At 40.6% G+C, this 24615-nt stretch overlaps 1 protein-coding gene across 1 annotated transcript in view; it reads right to left on the reverse strand.

Annotated features, from left to right (window-relative positions):
* Nucleotides 1-24615, reverse strand: part of PRMT8 (protein arginine methyltransferase 8) — a 154969-nt gene that overhangs the window by 10720 nt on the left and 119634 nt on the right. Inside the window, exons 7-8 of the mRNA XM_027856464.1 lie at nucleotides 20897-21012; nucleotides 7302-7452 (exon numbers count right to left, since the gene is read on the reverse strand). Coding sequence (XP_027712265.1) covers nucleotides 7302-7452; nucleotides 20897-21012 — 267 coding nt within the window. The remainder of the gene's footprint in view (nucleotides 1-7301; nucleotides 7453-20896; nucleotides 21013-24615) is intronic.

Consider the following 24615-nt stretch of genomic DNA (forward strand, 5'->3'; position numbering starts at 1 on the left):
GACATTTGACAGAGAAAGACCAACCTGTATTGGTAGAAGACACTTCCATTCTCTCTACCAGTGACATCACAGGTCCAGTCTCAGCCTCCATTCCTATTTTACAGATGGGGAAACCGAGGCTCATAGCAATAACTTGTGACTTGTCTAAGGTAACACTGGCAGGTTAGTGTAAGGGCTTGACTTGAATCCAGGTGTTCCAATTCCAAGTTGTATTCACTTCACGCTATCCCCAAACATCCTGTATTTCCCAAGATAATTTATTAGGGAGCCATCAGAACTGCCTTTATCTGAGAAGTGTAGAAAATTAGACCTGGGAGAGACCTTTGAGGTCATCTAATTTAACCCCTTTCCTTTATAGTCAAAACACTTCCTGAAGCATCTTCAGTCAATAGTAGCACAAGATAATGAGTTCCCTAAGCTAATTACTATCTGTGTGAAGCAGCATACAGTTTTTTCTCTTCAAACTCTCTTGGACTTCAAAGGAACGTTGCTCTAGGCTGGTACTCTGGTATAGGCTTAAGAACAGAGCCTGACTCCTGAGATGAGCTCTGTCAGAGGTGGTTTTGGTGTTCATGCTCAAGAATTTGATGAACACATCCCTATTCACAAGGCCTGAAATGGGAGAGGCTTCCATCCTCCCAGCTTTCAGCCTGGGTTCTTCTGCGGCTATTGAACACGTCTAAAGATTTCAATCTGACCTCTTATGACAGGAAGCTTCTCCATCCCCGCACTCATCGGAGCTCTTTTATATAACCTTGCTCCCTCACTAACTCCATACACAATTTTGCAGGTCTCTGATTTTCCTTAAGTTTAGGTAAGACCAGTGGTAAGTAGTAGTAAGTAGTAAGACTCAACCAACTCAACTGACTCCAGGGGCTTCCTGTTTCCTTTAGAATCAAATATAAACTCTTTTGCTTAAGCTTTTGAGGCCCCAACCAACCTTTCCAGACTCAGTGGACATTACTACCCCTCCTTTGGTTGTGATCTAGCCACACTGGCCTTCCCTTTATTCCTTATGCATAACACCCCATCTCCTGACTGTGTGCCTGAGAACAGGCTTTTGCCCAAGCCTGGAATGCACTCCCTCCTTATCTCTGCCTCATAGAGTCCCTTTCTTTCTTTAAATTGCAATTTAGGCAGTATCTCCTGATGAAGCATTTTTACTCCCCCTTCTCCTAACCGCTTATGCCCTTCCTCCAAAATTACCTTGTATTTTAACTATTTTGTGTTTATATTTGTGTATGTATATACATCTACCTGAGTTCAAATCTGGCCTCAGACACTTACTGGCTGTATGACTCTGGGCAAATCACTTAACCTGTTTGCCTCAGTTTCCTCACCTGTAAAGTGATCTGGAGAAGGAAATGGCAAACCACTTCAGAATCTTTGCTAAGAAAACCTTAAATGGGGTCATGAAGAGTCAGACACGACTGAAAGGACTGAACAACAGTATATACATATATGTGTGTATGTATGTACGTATGTATGATATATGTGTGTTGCATCTATTGACTTGTCATGCTTTTATATATTGTTATAGGTGCTTAACTCTCCTATTAGAATGGAAGCTCGTTGTGGTAGGAATATGTGGTAGGAATAGTTCACCCTTTGTACTTGTTTTCCCAGGGCTTAGTATAGTTCCTGGAACATAATAGTTGCTAAATTAATACTTATTAATTGATTGATTGAGAGGCACCATGCATTTGCCAGAGGGAAGAGTATTCTTCTGAATCATTTTCCCAGAGCTGATTAGTTCTTCCCGCAGTCTAACCACAATCCTTCCTGCTGCAGTTTAGTACACCCTCTCTTGTTCTGTCTGCAGTAGGGGTGGGAGCAGTACATTTGCTGTTTGACAGTGCTCCAGAGACTTGAAAACTGTTTAGCAAAGTTGCCTACTGCCTTTTATTTGGCAGGCATTGGGCTAGATGCTACTACTCCCTGAGTAAAGCAAAAGACCTTGTCCTCAAGGAGGTTACATTCTATTGGAACATAGGAGGTTAAAGAGAAAGGATGAGTTAGATAATCACAGAATCTGATAATTTTAGATCTAGAGTAGGGACTTGAAAGATTACCTAATACAGTGACTTTATTTGATGCGTAATGAAATTGTGACAAAGGGAGAGAGGAAGCAGATGTCCTTATGATCACACAAGTTATTGGTAGAGCCAAAATTAGAGCTTCCGTTTTCTTGTAGCCCAGAGTTTTCCTAATAAGTTATTCCCAATGGAATCAGTAGCTTGGTTCTCAGCTTCCCTGCTCTCATGATTAAATCCCATCCTACCCCCCAAAAAACTCTTGGTAAATGTGGTTGGAATATATGATTCTTTGGCATCTGGAACTCCTAGTGTGTAAACTTATCCCCTAAGACAAGCTGGCAATTTAATTGTAAATTATACCCTTACAGAATTGTCTAGGGTACTAAGGGTTTAAATAACTTGAACAGGGTCACACAGTCAGGTTTTTTCAGCACAGACCCCAAGTCTTTTCTGATTCTAAGACCAACCCTCCACTCACTAAGATCTTTAGATACAGAGGACAAAACAAGAAGAAGTTCCAGAATAAGAGGGGGCACTCATTAGCTGGTGACAACCCCAAGGACGTACCCCACCCCCGACACCATCCCTATGCCTGGATCTACGAAAGAATTGTTAACAGATCATTTCCAAGCTTCATTGGTGTGTGATAAGATCATGTCCGAGAGTGGATAAGTGGGCAGCTAGGTGGCACAGTGAATAGAGAACTGGCTCTGGAGTCAGGAGGACCTGATTGTTGTCAAATCCAGCCTCAGATACTTAGTAGCAATGTGACCCGGGGCAAGTCACTTAACCCAGATTGCCTCCAAAAAAAAAAAAATAGAGAGAATGGGTCAGACAGACAGAGCCAGGCTACAGCTGCCCTGGCAGTAATCACAGGAGGGAGAGTTTTAGAAGAATAGGGAAGAAAAGGAGACAGATTCCCCTGGACCAAGTAGAAACTAAAACCTGGAATTTAGGATCAGAAGACCATGGGATTTCAGACTTAGAACAAGAAGAAATTTTCTAGAGTGACAACTCTCCCATTTTATAGGTGAGGAAATTGAGGCCCTGAGAATTGAAGCAACTTAAGGCCACATCCATGCAAAGTTGACTCCAAATCCAGTTGTTGTTGTTGTTGGGGTTTTTTGTAGGAGAATTTACTACCCTGTGATTCTATGCCCTGAACTCCCCATAGAGGATAGCCTGAAAAAAAGGGAAATAGAATTAGATCCACCCAATGATTTATATTGCATTTTGAACCTCCAAATCCCATTTCCAGTATTTGTCTTTGACTGTGAGGGGCCATGATGAGAACATGCCAATTATGGCCACAGCCATAAATCAAGAGCAATAAATATTGATGCTCAAGATTTTTAAAATATGTGCAATGACTTATTTCAGGCCCTTAGTTACTCATCTGAAATCTTCAGGCCTGAGCAGCTCAATCACATGGCTACGGAGGCTGAGGGATTGGAAGGTGAATGTTAAGTGTCAAGAGCAGTTGGGCCCAGCTTATGGACAATGGCGGGTGCTACTGGCAGACACAGAAGAGCAGAGAGACAACTTCTCAGAGAAATTCTCTTGTGCAAAGGCAGCTAGGTAGTATAGTAATGAATAGAACACTGGACCTGGAGTTAGAAAGACCTGAGTTCAAATCCTGCCCCAGATAGCTGGATAACCTTAGGCTAGTCATTTGGCATCTTTATTCAGTCTCATTGTCCTTATCTATAAAATGGGGATAATAACAGTGACTGCATCACAAAGTTATTGTGAAGACCAAATGACCCTGCCATATATGTCTGATGAGGCTCCAGGGCTCAGGGTTCAAACTGGCCATGGTTAGTCACAAAGCACTCTTTATTTGAAAAACTCTATTATTTCTCCTTACTCCCTCCTTGAAGTACTGGGACTAAGTTACTGGGCCCTAAGGATGGTAATAATAAAGCCCACTTTTCAATAGGACCATTGTGGCTCAAAGTACTTTTCCCACAAGTCAGATGAAGTAGTTAGTTCCAGTTAGTTCAAGTGTTATTTTTCCCATTTTACAGATGTGGAAACTGAGTATTTAAGTGATTCATCCAACATCATCTGTCTAAGTAGTGTTAGAGCCAGGATTCCGTATCTGGTCTAGGATCTTACAAAGCAATTTTAGCTCTGCCCCTGGGAAATAGTTACCCTGCCTTACGCATTGCAGCCCTGGGTGGCTGGCATCTAGTAAGCACCTGATAAATGCTTTTTCATTTAATCACCATTATCATCACTATGGCTCATGTATACATAATATTTTCTGGTCAAAAACAACTTATAAGTTCAGAGATTTAGAGCTGAGTTCAATGTTGTTGTTTTCCAAGTGAGAGAATAGAGAACCACAAAGATAAAGTCATTTGTCCAAGATCACACAGGTGTTACATGGAAGAACCAGGATCAGAACCCAGCACCTCTGACTCTGGATCTAGTTCTCCTTCCAAATCTTTACCACATTCCTGGGAGGCAGATGGTACAAGTGCTTTTATTTCAATTTACAGATATGGAAACTGAGGTTTATAGATTTAATCTGATTTGCCGAAGATAACACAGTTGGGTGGTAGAAGTCAGGACTTGAACCCAGGACTCCTAACTCATTATCCATTGATCTTTCTTCTATCGCATACTTTTATTGTTGTTGTTCAGTCCATTTTCAGTCGTGTCTGATTCTGCGTGACCCCATTTGGAGTTTTCTTGGCAAAGGTACTGGAGTGGTATCCTGTTCCTTCTTATTTTACAAATGAAGAAACTGAGGCAAACAGGGTTAAATGACTTGTCCAGGGTCACACAGCTAATAAGTATCAGAGGCCAGATTTGAACTCAGGAAGACGAGTCTTCTTGACTCTAGGTCTAGTGTTCTATCCAATGAGCCACATAAATTCCACACTCCCTTTCTGCTATTATCATCATTAATTATACCTGATTTTCAATGAATCACCTGGGTTTCCAACTAAGCTTTGGGTATTTTGGGGGGTGCTAGTATGCAGAAGGGGCTGCTCCATCACTGGAGGTCTGTAAGCAGAGACTAGAGGGCCACTTGTTAAGAACGTTTCACAGGGCATGCTTTTTTATACAAGGGTTGGACTGGACCTCTGAGGAACCTCTACTCTGGGGCTCCAGAAATAAGATTTGTTGTTTTTTCAGCCACTTCCTTCTCCTTGTGACCCCATTTGGGGTTTTCTTGGCAGAAATACTGGAGGGATTTGCCATTTCCTTCTCCAACTCATTTAAGCATAGCCCTCCTTCACTTAAATCCAATTCATTTGCAAGTCATGGCATCATCTTCCTGATGTCATGGTCCTCTTTGAGAACAAAGGACAAACAACAACAACAGATGAGAAAACTGAGACAAACAGGGTTAAGAGACTTGCCCAGAATCACACGGCTAGTAAGTGTCTGAGGCCAGATTTGAACTCACAAAGAAGAGTCTTCCTAACTCCAAGCCCAGCACTCTATCCACTCATTGCACCATCTAGCTGCTCCATTTATTATGTATGTTTTTTATGATTTCACCTCTTAGGTATTGTTTCCTAACCTATGAAGATGAATAGATTGAATCACACAATTTCTAAGTCCCCTCTCAGCTAAATGCCCTTTATCTTTTTGTGATCTCATAATTCTCAGGCTACGTCCCCACTCTGCTTTCCTGTCACTTTTTTCCTCCTTAAAACAGATTCAGATGCCTATGGTCCCACCACCCTGACCTTTAGCACGCCATCATGCAGGGGTGTGCTGGAGCCAGTTGGTACAGGTTCCCCATGTGATTGTTACATGTTCAGTGTGAGCATTCACACATTGGAAATCAGTAAATGCTACAAATCAGGACTTGATTTATTGTCTAAACTTAAGATTGTCTAAACTTAATTCCCTAAACTTTGTCTAAATTGTCTAAACATTGATTGTCTAAATTTAAGAAAGGGACAGAGAAAATTTTAATAATGAAGATTAATCTAAAAATTAGGTCATGAGTATAATTATTTTTCCTTGAGAGCTAGTTGTTAAACATTTACCAACACATGTATGCTATGCATACTAAAAATTAGAAATAGCCTTAGAAGAATAGCACTTAGGATCACCTTAAAGATTTAGTACCACATCTTCATTCTACATATATTCCTCTGGCAACAAAACTAGGTAAATGACTAGACCAAGGTCACACAGCTAATGCATGGCAAAGCTGAGGCTAGAACCTATTTCTTTGAGGGAGGTAGGGGAATGAAAAAGAGCCTGATACAATTGAATATGTAGTTTCCTCCCCTTTGTTTATAGTACCTGCAGCCTACTAAGCAGAGAGATCTAACTAAATGCCCTAATTCCACTGTAGTCTCCTCCAAAATGGGTTGCAGGGGAAATACCCAGCACTTGGTTCAAGCTCTGTCTCTAATAGTGTTCTTGGATTAATCATTTTCCTATTCCATGCTCAGATTCCTTAATAAAATGAAAGGTTTGGGCTAGATCCGAGGCCGCGGGTTCTCCACCTCTGAATAATGTCTAATGTCCTATCCAGTCCTAAAAGTCCTCAGATTTTAGCATTCCACCAGCTGACTAGGATTGCTGTTGCTGCCTGTGGCTTTCTGGCTTAAGATGGACATTTTCTCCAGAGAGATGCCATCAGATGCTGGGGTCCCAAAAGGAGCCATTCTTTGCACTGGGCCATCAGAGCTTTGTCTCAGAGTGTTGATTAAAAATTGTATTTCCTTCTCCCCTGGGCACCAACATCTGGGAAGCATGCTTCCTTCCTTCAGGCAAATGGATGGTTTGGGAAGTAGAAGAAAGAAGGCCTGGCTGATGTCCAGGAAGAAGGACAGAGCCTTGAAGAGAAGAAATGTGCTCTTTCCTCCCTTCCTCCTTCCCTTGGGGCTTCATTGATATCATGCCCCTCTCTTGGGCCTACCTTCCCTGGGGCTGTGGAAGTTGGGGGAGAGGAGAAGATATATACCCTGGGGGTGTTCTCTGGCTTGAACATCTGTGCCTTATAAAACACCCCGGAAACCAGCACTGAGCCCATAGTGGTATTCACTATCCTTAAGGTATCCCAGAGTTTCTGTTCCAACCCCACCCACACTCAAATGAATTTTCCCCAGATGGTGGAATTCCTCATTATAGCTTTGATAATGAGGATGAAAGCTGCTTCTTCCTGTCCTCTAAGGAGAGATTCCAAGATGTCTTTCCTGAATACTTTTCATAAACCACTAAGGAGACAACAGAGTTTTATAAGAGAGGTACCAGCTGGCGGAGAGGGCAGGAGAATAGCCTGCTTACCTGTGGAAAACCCCATTTTTTTGTGGCACTTGGTAAATTCAATATTAAAATAGGTGACCAGGGCGTGGATGTAGTCATTGCGCTGAATCTGGAGGCAGAATGCAGATGTGAATGAGAGCTCTTCAGTCTTCACAGTGTAAATGTCTACCTCCTGCAGTGGGAGAGGAAAGAGAGAGCACAGGCCACTTACCCCCTTTCCCCCAGGGCTGGCTGAGTCACAGGGTGGCCTCCATTGACTCTGCCCCTCCAGGTCTCAGGGAGTGATGCAAAGTTATTGTGACCAAGGTCTGAAGAGAAGAGAGGTAAGGAGGTTAAAAATGACATTTTGAACACAGTAAACCATAGGATGTATCCTAAACCCAAGAAAATGGATTTCGGGTTATCTGCTTTATTATTATTATTGTAACCAATTTCTAGTCCAAGCATTCATCCTAACATGGAGGAAACCCTGGGTTCCTCAGTGCTGTCTCAGCACAGCAAAGCTCTGGGAGAGCCTGCCCAGCTGAAAAGGCCTCCCTTTAACCTGGTGAGGCTGTAATCTGGTAAAGTGCAAAGAGCTTTTGGTCTGGGAGTCAGGAGAGCTGGGTTGAGTCCAAATGGTGACACTCCTCATATGAAAACATGACGGCATCAAATTAAAGCTGACTGATACCTGAATTCAAATCCAATCTCAAGTACTTACTAGCTGTGTAACCCTGGCCAACTCACTTCTGCCTCAGTTTCTTCATCTGTAAAATGAGGATAATAGTTATCTGTTCCACATAGTGGGGGCTAAGAGCATGGCACTCCCATGATCTGGAAAATCCATGTAAAATTTTTTGGCCCCCCTTTCATACCAGAGAAGAAGTCTGAATTTTTTTCTCTTTTTCTTTTATGGGGTGTTTATAGGACCTTATTGTAAAATTTGGGTTAAGTATGTGGTCATAGGCTCTGTGATGTCTGCTGGCCTTCACATGTGGCTTCCACAAAACTCCAGAAAAATTCCCATTTAATTTCTTATGCAACCACCAATATATCAGAACCACAATGGGGAAAGTCTTGATATGGAAGAGATAACTGTAATAGCAGGGCTGTTGCTAGGTAGTGCAGAGAATAAAGGGCTGGATTTGGAATCAAGAAGACCTGAGTTCAAAATTGGCTTCACATAATTACTAGCTGTGTGACTCTGAGCAAATTAATTAATCTCTGTTTCAGTTTCCTCATCTGTAAAAGGGGATTAGTAATAGCACGGACAATGATGAAACAATATTTTAAAGCACTTTACAAACCTTAAAGCACTATAGAAATGGTACCTATTGTTGTAAGGATAAAGTGAAATTTTTGTAAAGCACTTTGCAAACCTTAGAGTGTTACAGTTATATAAATACTAATTATTATTGTTATTATTGCTACTGTAAATATAAAATTAGAGATTTGAAAAGTGCTTTGTAAAGCTTAATATGCTATATAAATGCTAGCTATCATTATTAGATGATCTCTATAGGGAAGAGAGCACTAGATTTATAGTCCTAAGAACTGAATTCAAATTCTGTTCTCTCATTTACAAATTGTGTGACCAAGGACAAGTTAAGTGCTTTATCTCTCTAGGCTTTGAGTCCTCATCTGTAAAACATGGATGATAATACTAGCACTAATATCTTTCTCTGATACCTCACCATTGTGCGGAGGTTATCCTGAGTTTTCAAAAAATATGTCAGAAAAGTGGCTGGTTCTATCAGGTGTTAGCCTTAAGCCTGGTAATGGATGATTTGCCAGTTGTCATTATTTTTCCCCCTAAAATCTCCCCAACTCCTATCTTCCCTATTACTGTAGAGGACAACACCATCCTCCCAGGCCCTCAGACTCACAACCTAGGAGTCATCCTGGAGTCCTTGCTGTTGCTAAGGCCTGTTGATTTCACCTTTGCAACTCTCCCATATATGTCCCCTTCTCTCCTCTAACACTGCCACCACTCTATAGAGTACAGACCTCATCACGTCCCATCTTGATAATTGCAATATCCCACTAGTGGGTCTACCTGCCTGAAGTCTCTCACCACTCCAATCCATCCTCCATTCAGCCACTGAAGTGATTTTCCTAAAGAGCTGGTCCAATCATGTCACCCCCCTACTCAGTAAACTCCAGTGGTTTCCTGTTGCCTCCAGTAGAAAATACAAAATGTTCTGTTTGGCATTCAAAGCCCTTTAGAACCTAGCCCCCTCCTACCTTTCCTGTCTTCTTACACCTCACTCTCCAACAAGCGCTCTTCAATCCGGTGATACTTGGCCTCCTGCTGTTCCAAGAACAAGATGTTCCATCTCAGCTCCAGGCATTTTCTCTGGCTGTCCCCTATGCCTGAAACTCTCTTCTTCCTCTGCTTAGATTACTGACCTCCCTGACTTCCTTTAAGTTCCAACTAAAATGCTACCCTCCACAAGAAGCTTTCCCCAACCCTTCTTCGTTCTAGTGCCTTCCTTTGGTATTTCCTATTTATTCAGTATACACTGTATAGTATATATTTGTTTGCATCTTTGCATTAAATTGCAAGCTCCTTGAGAGCAGGGAACATCTTTTGCCTCTTTTTTGTGTCTCTAGTGCTTAGTACAGTGCCTGGCACATGGTAGGCACTTAATAAATATTTGTTTATTGATTGATTGTAGTAAAAGTCATTTTGGTCCTCTTCAAGAATGAAGGACAAAAACCAACCAATTGATTGACTGATTGTAGTAAAAGTATTTTTATAAATTTTTAACCTATTTATCTTGTGCTCTGAGAACTTGTATTAATCATCTTCCTCCTTTTAGACAAGGAAATATCAATTTTTTATATTTGCCTTAGGGTGATGAATTCTGCATTTCATTAGCATTGTACAGTTTTCAATTGGATGCCCTCTAGATGAATTATTATCCATTTCACTATGCCAAAAAAATCGAATAGATGTTCCTTCCTCTAAATGTGTTATTGACATTAGGTTTTGACATCAGGATACCAACAATTTCTTAACATTTATAGCATCAGTTTTCTTCTTAATAGAATTCCTGGGAAGACCAGGGCAATTATCCATTGGTTCAATTTTACTTCCAGCAAGTCATAGTGACATATACTTGTAATCCCTGCAACTAGGGGATGCACACCTGTAATCCTAGCTACTGGGCACATATGCCTATAATCCCTACTGTGAGGGTGGTTGGTAGATCATTTGAAATCAGAAATTCTGACTTGCCATAGGGCTAATGCCAGTCTGGTGTTCAAACTAAGTCTGACAACAATATGGTGAGCCCTTGGAAGGGGGGCCACCAGGCTGCCTAAGGAGGGGTGAATGGACCCAGGTCAGAAAAACAGCAGGATAAAGCTTCCATGCCAATCAGTATCAGGATTGGATCCATGGGTGGCAGTGGCATATCCAGCCTGGGAGAGATAGGGAGATTCTGTCTCAAAAAATAGAAATAATTTTTAACCTCCATATTCAAGTTCAAAAACTTCCTTGAGAATATTTGGAGTTTTATACCTTTATACTTTTCAAATCAACATTTTGCTATGATTGGAGGTTTCCATGAGAAAAGCAGCTGATTTTTTAGTGGTGGCATATTTGGCAATTCCCCTTGGAGTTCTGGAACTTAGGGTGTCAAGTCCCCTAGGAGGTGCAACCACAAACATGGCACATGGCAGTTTCCAGCGGTCTGGAGAATAGAGGAACAGGCAAGGTGATGGCAAGAAAATAGCCATGGTAGAATGTGATGCATGATTAGGGTTCATCTTGCGTTAAAAAAAAAAAATGTGATGTCTTCTGTTAAGACTTGTATCAGGCTTGTATCAGAAAGGAAGCTGGTAAAGTACTCTGCTAGTAATTAATGCACCAGTGTGGAGTGTTTGAGCCAACCATTAAGGATTTAAACTAGGTCCATTCCTTTCCAATTTTTCAGAAATGCTAGAGTTTCAATCAGGCAGCTAGGTAGCATAGCAATAGAGTGCTGGGCCTGGAATCAGGAACATTCATTTTCCTGAGTTCAAATCTGGACTCAGACACTTACTAGCTGTGTGACCCTGGGCAAGTCACTTAACTCTGTTTGCCTTAGTTTCCTCAAATGTAAAATGAGCTGGAGAAGGAAATGGCAAACCACTCAAGCGTCTTTGCCAAGAAAACCTCAAATAGGGTCATGAAGAGTTGTACATAACTGAACAACAAGAGTTTCACTCACCTACCTTGACACCTTTGGATATCTTCCATTGTTCATTATACTAGGTATCTTGAAACTTTAGTAGCTCAAAACTTTACTAAGACTTTTTGAATCCCTTATATTAATGGTCAGTAAGTTTTCTATTTTACATTTGTTCCAAATTGTGTTTCTATTATATTAGACTTACATGGATGATACATCTTCCTTCTTTGGGGATGGGGAGGGAGGTTCTCACTCTCTTCTAATTTCTTTGCTTCTCAAGTCTCTTTGGCAAAGGGAAATCCCCTTGTCAATGCAGGTTGGCACCTTCTCTGAAACTTATATTCTTAGAGATTTATCTCAAACACTGCAGAGTTAAGTGACTTCCCAAACGTCACCTACCCAATGTGTCCAGGTCACCTTGGCTCCAATACCAGCTCTCTAACCACTAAACCACATTGCTTGTTTTTTTCCCTCCTTTCTTCCTATTCGGCTCTTGTCTTTTTTTCAGAAATGCTTAAAAACTCCTCTGTTGCACTTAAGATCCATTATTCCTCTATATGATTATATTCAGCTTTTCAAGTTATGTTATTCTTGGTTAGAAACCTATCTCATTTGCCTTTTGGAATGTTATGTTCCAAGATCTCCTCTAGTCATTCTTAGAAGCTGCTAGATTTTACGTGATTCTGATCCTTGAAACTTGAACTGCTTCTTTCTTTATGTTTGTAGTAATTTGTCCTCTATCGTGGGAACTCTGAATTTTGGCTATAACACTCCTGGGACTCATCCTTTTTCAAGACAAAGGGTTAAGAAGACAATGGTATGTGGAAAGGATGCTGAGACTTAGAAGATCTGAGTTAAAATTATGGTTCTGCTGTTGATTAGTTGCGAGTCCTTGATCAAGTCATTTCCCTTCTTTGGGCCTCAGTCTCCTCATCTGTAAAATGTTAGGATTAAACCACATAGTCTTGCCACCTAGCTGCCCATTCCAGGTTCCATCCAGTTTAACATTCTAAAAGTCTGTGAAACAACAGCTACTCATTTCAAGATTAAGGTTCCAATCCTTTTCCTGGAAAACTCCATCTTCTCTCATATTTGGGAAGTTTGCCTTATCTTTACATAGAAGGAGATGTGACCTGAATGGGCTATGGATCTTTCTAGATCTTGCTCATTTCCTTGTCTTAGCCAGAGAGCCAATCACATCTTTGTCATCTGCCAAGTATCTGACACATGAATCACTATTATGAATGGGTTCTGGACAGGAGTTGAAAGAGGGTAAGGAATCACCACAACATATACTGATTCAACCATTCTGTAGAACAATTTGGAACTATGGCCAAAGGGCTATAAAACCTTGCACAGCTTTTGACCAAGCAATACCACTGCTAATTCTATATCCCAAAGAGATAAAAAAGGAAAAGGATCCATATGTACAAAAATATTTATAGTAGCTCTTTTAGAGATGGCAAAGAATTGGAAATTGAAAGGATGTCCATTGGAGAATGGCTGAACAAATTGCTGTACATGATTGTGATGGAATACTATTGTGCTATAAGAAATGACAGGCAGGATGCTTTCAGAAAAACCTGGAAAGACTTATATGAACTGATGCAAAGTGAAATGAGCAGGACATTATATGCAGTAACAACAATATAGTATGATAATCAACAATGAATGACTTAGCTATTCTCAGCAATACAATGATCCAGACAATTCTGAAGAACTTATGATGAAAAATGCTACCTATCTTCAGACAAAGAACTGATGGAGTCTGAATGAAGATCAAAGCATACTTTTTCTTTACTTAATTTTTTGGGGTTTTTTTTGTCTGTGTTTTCTTTCACAACATGACTAACACGGAAATATGTTGTGCATGACTGCACATGTATAACCTTTACCAAATCACTTGCATTTTCAATGGGGGGGGTAGAATTTGGAACTCAAAAAAATTTTTGAATGAATGTCAAAAATTGTTTCTATATGTAATTGGCGGGGGGGGGGAATGAAATATTAACTTTTTAAAAAAGGGAATCACCACAACAAAGAAAAAGGTTCAGTAGGGGGCCAAGGGATAAGCTCAAGTCAGGGAGAGAAATATCTGAGCAACCTTTCAGCAGGTAAAGAATGACAAAAACCAAGGATATTTTGACCTTCAGGGCACCACTATTGAGCGGCATCTCATTAGAGATCCTAGATCAGAAAGTCACAGAGAACAGTCCTGGTCTGCTCCGTGGTGACCCATTAAAAATGATCCCAAGCAGAGGAAAAACAAAGGTTCTAATAGCAGTGGGGGAAAAAAGGATAGAATTTTCAGCTCCAACTGGGAGATAAAGAACTAATAGATATAACAATTTCAGCAGGTAGTAGATAAAAATCAATCTTGCATGAGGAGCAAATGTAATTGAAAGACTTCACAATGTACCATTCTTTTTAGGTGAATGATGCTCACCAACTATTTGCCAGCTCTAGTCAAAATAGGACAAAAACTTACAAGGGTCTTACAACACAGCAGGAGAGATTTAAGTTAGCAAAAGGAAGAACTTCCCATCTGTCAAGAGTGTCAAATATTAGGAACTGGTAACTGAAGGATCTGTGGACTTTCTATTCCTGGAACTCTTTAAGACTAAGCCAGGCAGCACTCCTAAAGAGATCAAAGAAAGGGGAAAAGCTACTATGTGTACAAAAACAATTAAAGCAGCTCTTTTTGTGGTGGCAAAGAATTGGAACCTGAGGGAGTCTGCATCAACCTGGGAATGGCTGAGCAAATTATAGCATTTGAATATAAGAGAAAACTATTATACTATGGGAAATGATAAAGAGGATCATTTCAAAGAAACCTGGGAAATTTGTAGGACTGATGATGCTAAGTGAAGTGAGCAAAGCCAGGAAACTAATTTACACTATAAACAATAACAACAGTTTCGTAAAAAATAAATAAGACTTAAAAACTCTGATCAACCATTATTCCAAAGGACCAATAATGAACAAGTCTATCTACATCCTGACAGAGAGATGATGGATCCAAGATGCAGAATGAGACACAATTTTGGATATAGCCAATATGGGAGTCTTTTATTTGACTATGCAATTTTATAAAGCACTTAGCCAGGGCACATATAGTAGGCACTATATAAATACTGATTGCCTTCTCCTTCCTTTTCCCTACCTCATGTTCAATCAATTCCTATTTTTAATGAATTCTTCTAAGTTCATAGATTTAGAATTGGACAGAATTTTGGAAACTATCCAGCACAATCTCTTCATTTTACATATGAGGAAACTGAGGTTCAGAGTATCATGACAGCTAGGTAGCACAGTGGATAGAGCACTTGACAAGGAGTCAGGAAGACTTGAGTTCAAATCTGGTCTCAGACACTAGCTATATAATCCTGAGAAACTCACTTAACCTCCATTTGTCTCAGTTTCCTCAGTTGTAAAAATAATAACAGTACCTGCCTCCCAAGGATGTTGTGAGGATAAAATGAGATAACATTGGTAAAGCACTATATAAACACAAGCTATTATTGTGACTTGCCCAAGTTACACAGGTCATAAGTAAGAGATGAGACAAACTCAGTTTTTCTCTCAGTCATTCCCACAGCCATAGCCATAGCTCACCATCACTTCTCACCTGTCCAAACCATGGTGACTGGTCTCTGCCTCTATTTGCTCCTCTCTCTAATCCATTCTACATGTAGCTTCCAGAGTAACTTTCCTAATAGATAGCTCTGCCCAGGACTCATCAGTGGCTCCCCTTAGCCTGCCAAGTACTCATCTAGCTTGCCTATCATTGAAGGCCCTCTACAACCTGTTGCTTCAGCAACAGTCTCCTGTCCTACTAATTCCCATCCATAACTACTATTCTACCAGAGATGGACTATTCAATGCTCCAGGAACATTGACTCATAGGTCTGCTATTTAATTACTGTGTGACATTGGGCAGATCTTTGGGCCTCAGTGTAATCCACTGAAAATGATAAGATTGGATAAGACCCTTTAGGGTACCTCTCCCCCTTTGGTCCTATGAGAATTCTATACTTTTTGTGTTTCTACTTCCATACCTTTGCTAATGCTTTTCCTTTCTAATGGAATATCCCCATCTCACTTTGTCCTCACTCCATCTCCGTATGTCCCCTAGAAACATTAGTATTATAACATAGAGAGTTTTCAACCTGGTGCAGCTCTGGACCGAGATCCAAGAATGAATTTCAGTCCTTTTTCCAGTCATGCTTCATTTTGGGTATTCTTAGCAAAGATACTGGAAGAGTTTGCCATTTTCTTCTCCAGCTCATTGTGCAGATGAGGAAATTGAGGCAAACAGGGTTAAGTGACTTACCCAGGCTCACACAATTAGCGTCTGAGACCAGATTTGAACTCAGGTCTTCCTGACTCCAGGCCTGATGCTCCTAGATACGCCACCTAGCTGCCCCAGATCCAGGAACCTGCATTTCTGTCTTGGTTCTACTGCCTACCGCTCTCAAGCCACTTCCTCTCCCTGGCCTCCTTTTCCTAATTGGTAAAATGAAGGGGTGAAATACATGATGGTTTAGGCCATTTTTGGTTTTAAATTCTATGACCCTTCTTGGAATCCAAAGATCTGAGGCAGAGCCAAATTCCTTTGACTCCCAGGTCTCCTCCAGGGAGGAGTAGGAACTTCTCCGGCCTCTTAGAGAACTTAGAGGCTGTGCTGAGGGCAGCCCAGGAGGTGACTTAGTGCTCCATCAGCATAAATTAAACAGAACAGCCTTGGCCTTTCTCGGCCCCCACTAAGTAATGTTACAAATGGATGTGTCCCAGCATGTCTGGTCAAAATACAGGCTTAATTATAATAAAGGTTAACGCACCAAAAACATTAATAGCATGAAAATAGCAATTAAGGGTGTGAATAAGGGCAAATATTTTCCTAGCCCAGCAAAAAGACAAAAAAATTACTTAGCACATTACTGACAGCTGAACAGGAGGTCACTGGTGGTTTTAAGCCTCCAAACAAACCAGCTGATCCCTATCCTATTGTATTGCAGTAAGCCAGTAAAGAAAAAAAAAAAGAAGGGAAAGACTTAATCGTTGTCTTCAAATATTGTAACTTAAGAGTTTTAAGAAATTTGGAGTAAGTTTTTAAAATCTCTGTAAGTTTCTTTGATTCAAGTTGGCCTTGAATATGCCTGGGTGAGTTTACCTGCTTCAGTGTAACCAAGGGAGAAGATTTTTCTAGTGCCTGTCTCAGGTGATGGAAGTACAGCTCTGGATAGTACAGTTCACTGAATTTGGAGATGAAAGATCTAGGTTCAAATTCTGTCTCTGCTGCTTACTTCGTGTAGCCTTGGGCAAAGTCTCTTAACCAATCTGGGCCTGTTTCCTCATCTTTAAAAAGGGGTGGAGGGGTGGGAGATGGACCAAATGACTTGAAAGGTCTCTCCCAACTCTAAATCCATGATCCTTTAAGTCTATGATCTGTATTCCCCATAAAGCAGTATGCCCAATTGGAGAGATTAATTGGATTTAGAAATAAAAGACCCATATTTGAAACCTAATTCTGCTACTTAATATCTGTGTGATGTTAGGAAAGTCTGTGTTTCAGTTTCTGCAACTCTTAAACTAAGGCAGTTGAACTAGATAATCTCCAAGGGCTCTGCCATCCCTAAAATCCTATATTGGTGCCTGGGCAAGTTCCTCAGGTGATCAGTCCAAAAAGGTGCTGACCTTTCATCTTTAAGCTGCTGAGCCACCAGAAATATCATAGAGAGTCTTGGTAATCTGTTGGTGTCTTTTTATTCCTTTGTTGAGTGACAAAAGCTATTGGTTTTGTCATTGTTTAAAATTTTTAACTATGACATATACATTTTTGTTCATTGATTTATATTTAGTTTTGTTTTTATATAGATGATAGAATAGACTTGAGCTAGAATGGACCTTCCCTCACTTCATAAATGAATGCCCAAAGTCAGGTAGGAAATGGCAAAGCCAGAATCAAAACTCATCTCTTCTGATCCCAATCCAGTGTTCTTTGCACTGACTTCATTGTTTACCTGTTTAAATAGAGGAGCCTTATCACAGTTTGGAAGAGAGCCAAGTTTTTCCAAGATGGTGCCAATGGAATTCAAGCCCTAGAAGGTTCTGCCAGGTTTTGAATACAGTCCCAAGGATGGATTGGGTGCTAATGACTAAGGACCAGCCTTGCTACGATTGAAGAGGCCCACCACCAGAGGACTGGCTACCAAGTGATTCATTTTGAAAGCCTCTGAAACTCAAGACATGCATCCGTGAAGGAAAGGCAGGCATTGGGCCTGCACTGGTGGAGAGAACACCTAAGTAGGGAAGTTCCATATTGTGAAAGCTAGCATTATTTAGTAAAAGAACGTAAGACTTAAATATAAAAGTTCCGCATTTGGGTCTCAGTTCTATCACTTACTCTCATTTAGGTAATTCATTCACCTAAACCTAGATTTCCTCACCTGTAAAATTGTGATAATGATATTTGTACTACTTACCTCACAGAGTTGTTGTATAGCTCAAATGTAATCATGTGTATGAAGTGCTATATAAGTGGGAGTTGTTAGTATCAATCTAAATGATTTGCATTATGGGAGGGTTTTTTTTTTTCTGAAACATAGCCTTTTTTTTTTAACTCCCCTCCTCTTACTGAAGCAAACCTGTGATTTCATTATTGTAGAGAATATCCAGTGAGAAAGATTCCTCTTTCCTCTACCAATACAGACCTGTAACTAATGATCTTAAATTGTGGGCTTTTAACTTTTGGAGGGCATCATAGACCCCTTTGGCAATCCAGTAAAGCCTATGAATAATGCTTTTAAACAATTAGATACAGAAGATTACAAAAAAAATGAAATACGTTGAAATATGGTTACCACTATATTAAGAAAAATTTAAAGAGCCCTTGTCTTAGAGAATTATTTGAGGCACTGAGAAATTAAGTGACTGGTCGAGGGTCACAAAGCTAGGGTAAGTCAGCAATGGTGTTTGAGCCTTCATGACTCTCAGGTCAGCTAGCCCTCCACTGCACCATGATTCCTTTGACACTGGCTTTAATCCAAAGAAAATACTAGTTCCCACTAATCTGAGAAAGAAATAACTAAGTCATCTGAGCAGTGCATTTCTAAGACATTGACCACTCATCCTTAAGGCCAGAGGAGGCCCTATCACCATTTTTGGTTTTTGGTTTTTTTTATCTCAAGTATCTCTGAGAAGTCTTCAAATTCTCCTGTTTGTTCATTTGTTCTGTTTTAATAAGGAAATGGGAGATCTACAAGATATTAGGATGTAACATCTGTAGTTCAGTAATAAGAAGGATTAGAAGTATTGGTTTCAGGCGGATGCTGACCAGCTCTTCTCTACTTCCAGAGAGGCCTGAACCAGAGAAAATAGGCTTTATTTATGCCAAGAGTTATTTAGCATAGATATGAAGATGAGAATAAGAAATATTTATTTCCTATCAAAATTCTAGAGTTAGAATAAATTTTAGAACTGATTAAGTTATAATTTAAATAATAATTTTTAAATATCTTAAAAAGGAAGTGATCACTATAAACTGATAGGAGTTTATCAAGAACAAATAGATATGAGTTGTACTAAATGATTCCAGGAGTCCCTCTGACTTTGAGATTCTATGAGGTCTACCAAGGAAAAGTATAGGATTTCTCTGCCTGGAGACTTTTAACAAAAATAATAACAGCAACAATAATAATTCCTCTCTACTTGGACTAGATTGAGAGACAGGGGCATTACAGAACCTATTTCAGCTTTCCCCTGTTTGGGGAATCTTTGAACTCTTTCCTCTCCAAGAAGCAAAAATATTCTCTTTACTTGATGTAATGTCTATCCATTGACAATCCACATGTGACTTGACAGATGTCCTCAAAGATAAGTATAACTCTCCAGAGATGTAGGCAGCAGTGTGGTATAGTAAGCAAAACCACTGGTCTGGGAGTCAAGAGACTTGGTAGATTACAGCTTAATTACACAGTAGCTTTGTGACCTTAGACATTTTACCTATCCTGGCCTCAGTTTCCTCACTGGGACTTGATGAATTCTAATACTGACACCCCCCTCCCCCTGCCATCTTTAGCACTCTTTGGTTTTAGTTGTTTCAAGTGCCTCTAATATGACTCATTTTGTTCTAGTTTAGAGAGACCTTGGTAAACCTAACTTAATTCCTACAATTGACCCTCTAATAGAATCTGAGAATGTCAGTGTTGGTCAGATCCTCAAAGATCATGTAATCCAACCAATGCTTAAGCATGAATTCCCTTTGCAATATCCCTAACATCTTGTCATCCAACCTTTATTTGAAGACCTCCAGATAGGGGAGTGCTGGAGCCATCTTCTATTGCTCTCAAGAAATGATTTGCTAAATTTTCACTGTAAGTATCTGTACCTCAGAAATCAAGAAACACTACACATTAGGGCTCAATTTATTGTCTTGTTGATTGTCTAGACTTAAGAAACTGGGAGATAGAATGTAAATAATGCAGATTACAATTAAAAGTGTATTATGGCTACTTTTTTCCCCTAGAGTGCCAGTTATTAAACATTTACCAGCTGCCTTCAGGAATGAGGAACTCACTACCCCTCTCCCTCCCTCTCCAGGACACACACTGCACTTTTGGACTCTTGGAATTACTGGGATGTTTTTCAATGCGATCAATCTGTCTCTGCAACTTCCTCCAATTGTGCACAGTTCTATCCTCTGAGACCAAATAGAACAAGTAGAATCCCTCTTCCACATGACTTTCTTTCCTTCCCTTCTCCCTCCCCCTTCAGAAGCCCCTAGGCCCACTACACCATCATGGAGTATGATTCTTAACAGACTGGAGAAAGCAATTCTGTTCACTCCTTCTTTGATAGAAATGCTTCCTGGTTCATCAGTCATTAACAGCAAGGGAGTCTGGAAACATATTGAGCATTACAACGCTAGAGCAGCTGTAACCCAAGGAACTCAAACCATGGCACACCCTTCTGTTATCCCTGAGAGGCTGGGCACAAAGTCAGCATAAAATTAATACTGGTCAATTTTTTGAAGCATTGGGCTATACTGCTAGATCTGGAAACAGAAAGATGAAGATTAAATTCAATCTCTGCTACTGTGTGATGCCTGGCAAATCAATTCAACTCCCTAAGGCTCAGTTCTCTGAGATTGTAAAGTGAAGGGAGTGGGCAAGGTCATCTCTAAACTCTTTTTTTATCTTAAGGTCTTATAATTCTAAAGGGCCAAGAATTATCCACTATAATTTATAGAGTTGGGGCTAACTTGAGGATTTAAGAAACTGGGATCATTTGAAGAACAGAGCTCTGAACATTTTTCTTTTCTTTTTCTATCCAGACAGCCCACTCAAGGCCCAGCCCTGAGGTCTTGCTCTTGGAACCAAACTCCCTTTCCAGGACACCATAGCTGGATCCTTAAGACAATTCTAGCCTAATCAGGACATTTATGAGTTACCAGACCTTTATTAAACAGGCATTGGTCACCACTTGCTTTGGGTCGACAATGTCCACCAGGGGTTCTCTCATGGCGACGTCCCGGATGCAGGTCATGTCAAAGCCGTACACGTTCTCCCACCCTGTTGGAGCAGAAAGAGGCATCAGAGGTCAGGTAGGCTGGCAGCAGGGCTGGGAGCTTGGTTTAGTTTTCCTGATTAGCCAAAAATGTAAGCAGAATATATGCTGCTATTACAAGTGATCCAGAGAGAGATGGAGTTTCCTAATTCAGTCAGTAGCCAACAAGCATGTATTAAGCGCCTACTATGCTCCAGGTACTGTGCTAAGCTCTGTACATATAAAGAAAGAAGAAAAGAGTCCCTGTTCTCAAGGAGCTCACTGACTAGTTGGGGAGAAAGCATGCTAACAAGTATGTACAAACAGGATATATGCAGGGTAAATAGAGGACAGTCTCAGAGAAAAGGAACTAAGGTTTAAGGACTGGGAAAGGCTTCTGTCATAAGTTGGGATTCTAGCTGAGACTTGAAGGAAGACAGGGAAGATGGGAGGAGGGGGTAGAACATTCTAGGCATGGGGAACAACCAATAAACATGCTCAGTTGGGAGATGGAGTGCCATGTTCAAGGAACAACAAGGAGGCTAGTATCACTTGACCCTAGAGTACCTGGAAGGCAGTAAGGTATAAGAAGACAGGAAAGATAAGAAGAGGCCAAGTGATGAAGGACTTTAAAAGTCAAAGCAGTGCTTCAACCTACACCTTCTACTCTGACGGGGTGTGGTTTCCTCAATGCACCCCTTGTATACCCTGATCACAGAGGATTCACGGTGTGGTAGAAAGACAGCAGCTCTTGGGACCAAATCAACTGGGTTCTAATGCAGGCTTCAACATTGTGTGACCACATATAAATCACTTTCCTCAACTACAAAATGGGAGTAATTATAGTAACTCTATAGGATTGTTGTAAAGAAAAACTCTTATAAATCTTGAGATGCTATAAAAAATAAGCGTAAGAAAAGTCACTTGACCTGTAGGACCTCAAGTCCTTTATTTGAAAAATGGGAAAAATGGGAATAATGATACCAGATCTCACAGAGTTGTGAGGATGAAATAAATAAATGAATAAAACTGATGGATGTATATTTATAAGTGTGAGAGACGATCTCTCAGAAGTGAAGCCTCCTCAAAGGGTTAATAGTTTTTGTTAATAGTTCTCACAAAGGGCAGCAATTAGGAGATAACTGTTCATTTGGAGAGAGATAAGGTCAGAAGTCAGAGAGTAAGAAGAGTGGGAGGAGAGAAATTGGAAGCACCTGTTGTAGATGACCTTCTAATTGTATTGTTGAAACATACTCCCTTCTGATCTTGTCAACCCTCAGACCCTGTTTTTAAGCATGTAGCAGAAAGAATAGAGTAGCCTTACACCCCCCTCCCCCAACCTAAACTGCAAGACTTCCTGCCTTTTCTTGTCTCCGGGCAAACTTGTATACTCTGTTGCTGGGGAAGATTTCCGTGAATAGATTGTGCCCCCTGGAGCCTAGCCAATGGGTTAAGGGAAAGGGGGTTTGGGAGGAGGAACTCCCATTAGGGTATACTAAGCCTTGCTTTCTGTATGTACTCGTCCGACCAGGGGTGGTACCCTTTCTCATGAGAAAGCAATAAACTCCTTTCTGTTTTCAAGGTAACTAAGTCTTCATCTTGATTTTGAGTTGTGGTCTCTGTCCCACACAGTAAGGCACTATAAGAATGTAAGGAATCATTGTTATTCCTACCTCCAAAGCTTTGCTTATGCTGTTCCCCTTACCTAAATCCCCACTCTCACCCCCTTAATTCTTTCTAAATCCTATGCTAGAGCCTACATGCTCCATGGGACCTTTCTCAACTTCTGTGGGCAAGGGATTTTTTGTTTATTCAAATCAACAAAATATATAAAGTACCTGTTACGTATAAAGCACTATGTTAGAATTCTATTGATACAAAGACAAAGTAGTCCTTGCCCTCCCAGAGCTTACATTCTATTGGGAGGGGGGAGATAAAATGTACAATTTAGAGGTACCTGTACAACAGGTAAATAAACCCAATGCAATTTAAGGACAACAACTGGAGGAGACAACAACAGGGACTGGAAAAACCTTCATGGTGTTTGAGTTGAGCCTTAAATAAAGGTAAAGAATCTGAGAAATAGATTCCAAGCCTGAGGGACAGCCAGTACTAAGAGATGGAATGCCAAGGAACAGTTATGAGGTTGACTACAGTAAAGGAATAAATGAAATAAATTTGGAAAGAGGTTGGAACCAGATTGGGGAGTGGGGTGGAGGCTTTAAATGCTGGACAAAGGAGTTTGATTTTTATCCTAAATGGAACTGAAAATTTTTGAGCAGGGGAGCAATTTGGTCTGATTTGTACTGTAGGAAGATTATTCTGGAAGTTGGGTGGGGGGATACATGGGAGAAGGGGTGAACCAGAAGGAAGGAAGAAGACTACATAGGAAAGAGGCTATGCCATGATCAATCAAACTAGCAAGTGGTTGTTGAACACTCACTATGTTACAGGCACAGTTCTAGGCTCATGAGTCAAAAACAATAGCCAAACTCCTGGCCTCCAAAGCATTTGCATTCTAAAGGGAAAAACTTTGCATGTATCTAAGTATATGCAAAACACATTTAACTCAGATACAAGTTAACATTGAAGAGGAAGACGATAGCAAACATGGCGACCAGGAAAGGCTTCATGAAAAAGGAGTCACTTAGCTGAGCTTTGATTATTAGGAATCAAAAGGGTGGAGATAAGGAGGGAGAGCATTTCAGGCATGGGGGACAGTCAATACCAAGGCATAGAGATGGGAGTAACTTAAGTCAAGGAAATAACTTAGGAGGCTACTCCAATAGTTTAGGACGGACATGATGAGGATTTAAACTAGAATGTGAGTACAAGGCAGCTAGGTGGCAAAGTGGACAGATTGCCAGGCCTGGAGTCAAGAAGACTCATCTTTCTGAGTTCAAATCTGGCCTCGGACACTTACTAGCTATGTGACCCTGGGCAAGTCACTTAACCCTGTTTGCTTAGAGTAGGAAATGGCAAACCATTCCAGTGTCTTAGCCAAGAAAATCCCAAATGGGGTCACAAAGAATCAGACATTACTGAACAACAATGAGTACAGAGAAGGAGTTGTATACTGATGATGTTGTGGAGACAGAAATGACGAGATACAGCAACTAGATTTGTGGGGTGGGTGAAAGTGAGAAACTAAGGATAACACTAAGGTTGCAAACCTGGGTGACTCAAAGAATAGTAGTGCCCTTGACAGTAATAGGACAGTTTTGAAGAGGGGTGGGTTTGAGGGAAAACTAATATTTTGGACATGTTAAGTTTGAGATATCTACATCTAATTCGAAATATCCAATTGGCTATATAGGACTGTACCACAGAAGAGAGATGAGCCTGGATATATAGATCTATAGATCATCCGTGTAGAGGTAATTGAACCCAAAAGGGCCTATGAGTTCACTAAGAGCAAGAATATAAAGAGGAAAGAGGACAGAAGGGGAAAGGAGGCAGCCCAGGACAGAGTCTTAGTATATACTCGAAGTCAGTCATTATGACACGGGTGATGATCCAGCAAAGGAGACAAGAAGGAGCAGTCAGACAGGAAGAAAAATTAAAGAGAGCAGTGTTGCAGAAATCCAGAAAGGAGAGAGTATTCAAAAGACGGGGGTGAGGACATGGGG

This window comes from Vombatus ursinus, unplaced genomic scaffold (assembly GCF_900497805.2).
Source record: "Vombatus ursinus unplaced genomic scaffold, bare-nosed wombat genome assembly UNPS02011431.1, whole genome shotgun sequence".
Lineage (NCBI taxonomy): Eukaryota > Metazoa > Chordata > Mammalia > Diprotodontia > Vombatidae > Vombatus > Vombatus ursinus.